At 42.5% G+C, this 7830-nt stretch overlaps 2 protein-coding genes across 2 annotated transcripts; one reads left to right on the top strand and one right to left on the bottom strand.

The window, feature by feature from the left end:
• Positions 1 to 289: 289 nt before the first annotated feature.
• On the top strand, positions 290 to 4300 carry ube2c (ubiquitin-conjugating enzyme E2C). Its single transcript, NM_001160532.2, is given in 7 exon segments — positions 290 to 704; positions 1207 to 1315; positions 2077 to 2104; positions 2218 to 2304; positions 3553 to 3757; positions 3919 to 3978; positions 4131 to 4300. Coding segments are annotated over 6 exon segments (519 nt in total). The 5' UTR covers positions 290 to 704; positions 1207 to 1214; the 3' UTR covers positions 4169 to 4300.
• Positions 4301 to 4439: 139 nt separating this feature from the next.
• zgc:109913 (regulator of G-protein signaling 9-binding protein) lies at positions 4440 to 7357 on the bottom strand. Its single transcript, XM_036984160.1, has 2 exons — positions 6123 to 7357; positions 4440 to 5828 (listed from the first exon to the last, which is right to left on the bottom strand). Exons 1-2 carry the CDS (start codon positions 6322 to 6324, stop codon positions 5293 to 5295), a joined length of 738 nt encoding a protein of 245 aa, XP_036840055.1. The 5' UTR covers positions 6325 to 7357; the 3' UTR covers positions 4440 to 5292.
• Positions 7358 to 7830: the final 473 nt, after the last annotated feature.

Below are 7830 nucleotides of genomic sequence, written 5' to 3'. Positions count from 1 at the left end.
TGTCTACCTTTTTTATATGGTTAATTGCGTTAAAATATTGAAGCAAATGTGTGAGATATTTTAATCCACAATAGTGGAGGTAAATATATATTATTGAGACATGTTCACATTTTAAAATTGACTACAAAAATGTGCTTTTTGGTCTCAATTTAAGGTTAGGGGTAGAAACACCGCTAGCGGTGTTAGTATGGTTAGGTTTTAAGAATATACATTGTAGAAATGGGCGCGGTTTAGCCATAATTATGACTGGCCGACCGACTATTGCTCATGCCGCGTTTAAGTGCTCGTTGGAACTATGAAACACAAAAAAAAGAAGTCAACTTGCTAACTGGTTATCGTTACACACGTGCTGCTTTCAACGAATCAGCAAGCCGGACATTTCCGAATTTACTAGTTCCGACTAGCATGTGAACGCGAGTTTGTGTTTAGACTCAATGCGACCGTACAACCATAGGCAAATCTGTCTCTTCCGAATTATATTTCACCCAATGACATCGAAGTGTTTTGTAAAGTGCAGTCTTCCGAATGGTTGCTACAGCGTTGCTTTGTTTTAAACCTGAAGTTGCGATTGGTCATATTTGTAAATGGGGTGGTGACACCGATTTGATAAAGGCCGTTTAAACGGGTGGGCGGGTACCGACACAGTTTGAAAAACTCAGTAGCAGAAGAATAGAGTCGGTGGACAGAACCGACACACCAAGCAAGTATGGCGACGTTTTATTATTCATTCAGAAGTATATGATAGGCAGTGTTATACAACAAACAAAAAAAAAACTTTAGCTTGGCTAAAAAGTCAGCACTGCAGCATTAATAACGCTAACGAGACGACACTCGGCTAACTGCGTCGTTAACTAAGCTAACGTTAGCTTACTATGCTAACATGATTAGCAAATATACCCATTTGTGTTATTGGCTTGTGTGAATTCGACAGTTTATGTTTAGGTCATAGGATCTGTGCTAGCCAATGCAAACCTAACTACTGTTAATTAGCCAAGGCAACTTCAAATCAAATGTTTCTTAGCTAACTACTGTAACTTGTTTAGCTAACGTCATGACGACACCCCTGTTGGTTAGTGGCTTGCTAGCACGAAGCAAAATGCCAGATACAACGTGCATTTGAGTGTTTCAAGTAACGTGTACTTTTTTGTTTGTTGCCCTCTATTTTGCTAACTACTTACCGTTCTCTCGAATTGTTATTCCAATAAGTTACAAGTATGGCCTCTCAAAATATGGACCCTGCAGCTTCCTCATCCACAGCCGCTCTGAAAGGCAATGAGACCGGTGGGAGTGCCGCAAAGGGCTCAGTCACTAAAAGGTTTGTGACATTTGTTACCGTCATGTACATTTTAGTCATTTAGCAGACCATCTTACCCAGATAGTGCATTTATCTTAAGATGCCTAGGTGGGACAACCATCTGTCAAAGTAATTTGTTCCTCAAAGTACCGATCAGCAAAGTCAGGAGGGGGTTAGGTGCGAATGTTTGTTCACGAAAGGCTCTTTGTGTGGAGGTGCAGTGCAATTATTTAGGATAACCCTACATCTTCAAAAGAAAGGGTTTCTGGAAACTGGGCATAGCTTCAAGGGGAAGCTGGTTACACCATCGGGGTGCCAGGACATGGTCTTTCAATGGTCTCAACGGGAGCTGTCCTCCGCTAGTGGTTGTGGGGCAGAAGTGAGAGAACGGAGTACATTTGTCGTTTAACATATGCTCTTATACAGAGCGACATAGAGGAGCAATTATGCTTAAGTGCCTTCCTCAATGGCATGTCGACATATTTATTATTAACCGCAACTTTTGGTGACTGCCCCAACACACTTAAACGCTAGGCTACCGCGAATACTCTAGATTTATTCCCTGCTTACTTTTATACTAAGGCTGGGTCTTAACAAATGGTCCTAGAGAAATTGCCATTTAGCTGTTAAGTGAACCAAACAGTATTGTTCTGTAACAGCCTACATGTTAGCTGATTTTTAAGATGGGTGATTAGTACTACTTACATTGGGATATGGGCTAGTCATTGCACAAAGTTTGGGCACATTTTAAATGTCTTTTTTTTATTTTTTAAACTCCCTAGACTTCAACAAGAGCTGATGACACTAATGGTAAGTGTTCCTTGTGTAGGGCTATGTCCTAATCACAATTGGAGATGTCAATTGATCTATTTGGAAAGCAGCAATTTTAGATCTGAAGGTTATTTCTTGCACATGTCATATAGATGTCTGGACATAAGGGGATCTCGGCTTTCCCAGAATCGGACAACCTTTTTAAGTGGATCGGAACGATAGACGGCGCTCAGGGAACAGTAAGTAAAGTTTTCTTTATACTCCACCATGAAAAGTGGATCGTTGGCAGGGGCTCTGATTGTAAGACCAGTAATGTAGATGGTGTGTAACTCTGCCAGATTAACATGGGTAAAGGTGTCGGCATGCTTCGGCTAGGCGAACAGACCGCTTGCGTATTCCCTTAAAAGACCGTTGCTTGAAAAACAATACAAGTTTGTTGAACTTGAGATGCCGTAGCCACCTCCTCAAAATATAATTAACTTAAGATGACTCAAATCTGTCATTAGTTTAAATTTTTTGCCGAGGAGATCTTGGTCACAAAATTTTACGTCCAGCTACGGGTGTGTTCGTAAATATAATCTGAAGTGCCAGAGTGGACGCTCTGGCTGAGGAGTAGTGTTGATCCGAGCGTTCTGACATCAACGGCAGTCAAGCATCCAAGCTAACTGGCTAATGTTGGCTAGCTTGCTAGCTACTTCCAGACACAAATGAGAGTGCCTCACTGACTATTTTACTTGCCCTAGCAGAGCTGATTATCCAGAGCTTTGGTGACTGACTGCTGCCGGCAACAATTTAATTACGCTTTGTTGCTGACGTTTACTGACAGTTATTCTGTGCCCTGGCACACCGATGAGAATGCTCTGAATTTGGAGTAGATAGCCAAAGTGAATTTACGAACTAAGATGTTTGGTGTAGAGCCTCCCAAGCGGTACAGTGGTGAAAGGCAGTGCTGGAGGTGTAGCTCCCGGCCATGACCCGGAGACACCGCGCAATTGGCCCAGTTTCATCGGGGTTATGGGAGGGTTTGGTCGGCTTGGATGTCCTTGTCCCATCGAGCTGTAGCGACTTCTTGTGGTGGCCAGGCACATGCACGCTGACTTCGGTCACCAGCTTCGTTTCCCTCCGCCACATTTGTGCATCTGGCTTCCAGTTTAAGCGAGCAGTGTGTCAAGAAGCAATGGTGTTTTTTTTTTGTCGTGTTGAAAGACCACAAACAATTACCTACTTTTGACCAATCACCGACGAAGGGGCGTGGGCTTTGGCTTGCCTCTGGACAGAAATGTGTGCATGAACAGCCAAACTCTTGCCGGTGACCAAAAGGTCGTCAGAATATATGCATGAACTGTTTCAGGCATTATACGGATGCCTTAACAAGATCTACATGTCTTCCGTCAACATTCAAATGCTCGCCTTGATTAGCTTTTGTGCAGTTTAAAAAAAAAAAAAAAGTATATATTAAAGAATGTCAGCCTTCTTCCTTCTCTTAGGTTTACGAAGGCCTGAGGTACAAGCTGTCGCTGGAATTCCCTAGTGGCTACCCTTACAAAGCCCCACGCGTGAAGTTCATCACGTCGTGTTTCCACCCCAACGTTGACGATCAGGGATTCATCTGTCTGGATATCTTGAAAGACAAATGGTCAGCTCTGTACGATGTGCGTTCCATCCTGCTGTCCATCCAGAGTTTATTAGGAGGTGAGGTGTCTTTTTATTTAGGTGTCTGCTGTCGCCCAACCATTTTCACAAGGGGGTCTGATCAGATTTATCAATACACCGAGATCAAATCACTTATTTTTTTAGGTTTTGTGCCACTGTCAAGTTTTGGCTAACCTTGTACCAAAATCTGTCTTGTCCAGAGCCCAACAATGAGAGTCCTTTGAACACTGCTGCTGCTGAGCTTTGGCATAACCAGGAAGGTTAGTAGATGGACCATGTCTGTTACAATAGGATCTCACACATTTTGACCAGGGCCCATAGGTCATTTGTTATGCACCTTGTAAATATTAGTGTCATGAATTAAACAGTTTTGTTAAACTTGTACGATATTGAACAAAGGTCTTTCTTACAGCATTCAAAGCCCATTTGAACTCTACCTACAAGAACTGACCCAAGATCCTACAATCCTGCCATGTGTTCTATTTTTAAGTGTTTCTTTCTTCTGATTATGTAAATACTGGATATGTCTGTACAATATTTTTATGTTTGTATAAACTTTATGTGAATAAAGTGTAATCGTGGCTTTGTTGGTTATTTTCCAATCAACATTTGACTTTATTTAATTTGCATAATACATTTTCAAGCAATCAATACAACGTTCATTCTAACATGCTGACCACACCGGCCCTGTTACAAAATAAATGTTCACATGTTCAATCATTTTACCCAAAGTGCTCGCGTGTGTCTAGCCAGGCGCTAAAAGACAACTTGGTTCTATTTGTGTCACAAGACCATCTTGTTATGGGTTTTTTAGGAGCATTTACCCACGTGGGTGATTGAAAGCTGAATTTAGGTCCACACTCAAGTCCAGTTGATGGTAATGCACCTTAAAGTTGGTTGCCAACTGACATGAAGGAGATATAATAAGAAACTAGGTTTCCCCTTTTATCTGTGTATTAATTGTCGGAGTAGAGGGCACACGATTTTGTGACGCAATAGGTCAAAACCCCTCAAAGGGGGGAAAAACGACCGGGTGTATTCTGGGTAAAATAATGCAATTTTTATATCCCAGGACCATTTAGCGAGCTAAATGTCCGTGACTGTTTTGACTGGTGACTATTAATATTGTTTTGCTATTTCAACCTGCTTGTGTGGCTGGATGCACCCACCTGGTGTACTCAGCGTATTACAAAATGAATCAATAACCTAGGTATACAAGGTCTTTAACATACACATCTATCCTTCAAGGAGCTCTTTTATAGTTGATCATACCTTAAAGCATGTGTTCTTTGACTGCATCTAAAGATGTTTAACGTTCATAATTTTCATTAGTAAATAGAAATTACTGCATGTAAAAACCTAATTTATACCATGTGTTCGCAACACGACGCTATGCAAAATGCTGGTCCTATGTACTGTCGTTTTAAAATTGCAGGACTGCACATTTGAGTTTTTACACAGGAATGCCATTTTGCAAAGCTACTTGTAGTTATTGCACGGTGTATGTACAGTATGAATGAGGCTTTATTCAAAGTTTAACTGACGATTAACAGTTTAAGAGTACACCCCAGTCTTCAGGTCGATAGACAAAACATACACCCTAACTTACAGTTTAGAGGTTGACAACACCCAGGCATCTGGTCATCTTGGGACACCACCATCATCTCTTCCAGAGTCTCATCCTGATCGTGTGCAGCGTCCTGAGACTGAGCGCCTTCCACCCAGGCCTCTTGTGTAGCCTCCACTGCCCAGAAAGGAATGCTGACTTTCTGGAGCATCTCCTTGACCAGGGTGTCAATCTGGGTGATGTGCGTCTTTAGGTCAGGGTTTTGCTCCACCTCCACTGCTAGCCACGGGGTTTGGACTGAAGCAGCTCGGGCAGACACCCCAGTGACCCCATCTGTAGCTCCTGTGTTCACCAGGGCCCGGCGGTCATTTCTCTGTTTCAAAGGGAAGCGGTCTATTAAGTCACTGGCTTTGTGCAGGTCCTGTTGGAGGTTCTCTAGCCCAGTGAGGAAAAGAACCCACAGTCTCTGCACCTGTAATTGATCCTCTTGTCCAGGTTCAGTCGCCCTCTCTGTCAATAGAGAGACCAGACGTCTGTGCAACCCTGGATCATGAGACGACGCACAATTATTCACAGTGGAATTTGCGTATGATTTACAGTCTATACAAAGTACTTGCACTTGTGATTTTGAAAAGACAGTGCTGTCAACAATTTATATTTTTTTAGACACCAATTGGCTGAGAGAATGTTGCACTTAAAGATTTGACCTGAATTTGAATGGAAGGGGTCAGATCACAGCCCCTTTTGTTTGTGGAACCCCATTAAATTATAGAATAAGAAAGGGGTCAGATCTTGAGATTCATGTAACATTCAACAGCATTATAGTGGAGACCTTACCTGTGCAGATTCTATGAGCCAGTGCTCTGGTCTCGTCCATCTCCTCTCTCAGAAAGCTGCCGTCTGAGTTACTTCCGATAGAGATGGCCATCTGTTGGAAACAGGCAGTCACCTTGCACAGGGCTTCCAGGGCACGCTCACACTCTGTGACCTGCCGTTTCCTGGCCTGAATCTCATCCACTGATCTCCGCCACCGATTCATCTGAACCTTGCAAGAGAGAGCTAAATTACCGATTACAATTTTGGACAGCCTAGGTACCTTTTTTATTTAGGTAACATTACATTTAGAAAGTAACCAACCCAGCCCTGTCACTCTGACCTTGATGTGACACTCCAGTCTCCTTTTCACCTCGTTTTAACTGATTTACCTAACAAAAGGCACATCTCAATAGGTGGTCCGGGTATGTCATGACAGCACAAGTTGTGTGGGTGGGGGTGGTTTTTGTTCTCTATTGCTCCTCAAGCAAGGGGGGAGGCCGTCGACATCACCGATTACCATCAGACCAAGTCCTTGAATTCCATACTCCTTGACGTTTGCACTTGTGTCAGAAAACAATAACAACTATTTTGCTCAAAACATATTTTTGACCCTTTCGTGTGTGTGCTTTACAGTATTTGGGATATCGCTTCAACAGTAAAAGTACAAAAATCACTGGTTGACTTCTTTAAGCCCATTGTCATGGCCCTTGTGATGGAATGAATGTTTATTCACACAGTCTCACTAAACCAGGTAAATGGACTGGTATTATTAAACCAATATACACCTGAGTATTGATAATGTAATCTCTGATGATTGGCATATAATTTTCACTGTAAAAATATAAAGTTCTATTTGCTTTATATTGTCTCCCTTTTTATATTCCAATAAACATTTATACTTAGCATTACTATCAGTAGTCTATATTGTGCCACTAACTCCACCAAATATTACATTGACCACATATGAAACACAAAATAAAGGAATTAGGAATCAAGAGTTATTAGCTACTTCGCAATTTATTCATTACCAAATAATCAAGCTAGATTAAGAACCCACCTCCGTTTTGAAGTCTCCTCAGGGTCTCATGCTTTCTTATAGCCTACGGCCAAGTTGACAACCTTCGACACGACTGAAAACAACTGAGCAACTTCAGGATGAGCCCTCAGCATTGGGCTCCTCCTCCACACACCCCCTGCTTACTGTTTCCTTACTGGCACTGGCAGGAACTGGTCTTCAGGGAGACACTATTCAATTAGGCCATCCCTAGCAGCTGAGGCCCATGGAACCATCTGTGCCCTTGGCTCTTCTTCCATAAATAAAAGTGGTTTACGTCAACACATTTTGACAAATCATATTCCCTAATCATATCTAAAGTTGTGTTTTTGGATGCCTTTTTATTGTTGAGGTGGCAGGTAGCCTAGCGGTTAGAGAGGCCAGCCAGCAACTGGAGGGTTGCTAGTTTGGGCTCCCGAGTGGCACAGTGGTCTAAGGTACTGCATCTCGGTGCTTGAGGCGTCACTACAGACACCAAATCAAATCCAGGCTGTATCACAACCAGCCGTGATTGGGAGTCCCATAGGGCAGTGCACAATTGGCCCAGCATCGTCCGGGTTTTGCCGGTGTAGGCTGTCATTATAAATAAGAATTTGTTCTTAACTGACTTGCCTAGTTAAATAAAGGCTAAAAAAAATGGTGGACATGATCTAATAGACTGGGAGTGTTACCATT

The sequence above is a fragment of the Oncorhynchus mykiss genome, chromosome 7 (assembly GCF_013265735.2).
Source record: "Oncorhynchus mykiss isolate Arlee chromosome 7, USDA_OmykA_1.1, whole genome shotgun sequence".
Classification (NCBI taxonomy): Eukaryota; Metazoa; Chordata; class Actinopteri; order Salmoniformes; family Salmonidae; genus Oncorhynchus; species Oncorhynchus mykiss.
This window is presented reverse-complemented; position numbering and strand designations above follow the sequence as displayed.

Excerpts from the sequence above, each read along its gene's own strand:
- zgc:109913 (XM_036984160.1), bottom strand. The coding sequence starts at position 6,324 with ATGAATCGGTGGCGGAGATCAGTGGATGAGATTCAGGCCAGGAAACGG. Across the intron at positions 5,829-6,122 it reads GGCTCATAGAATCTGCACAG|GGTTGCACAGACGTCTGGTC; the intron begins GTAAGGTCTCCA and ends CTCATGATCCAG.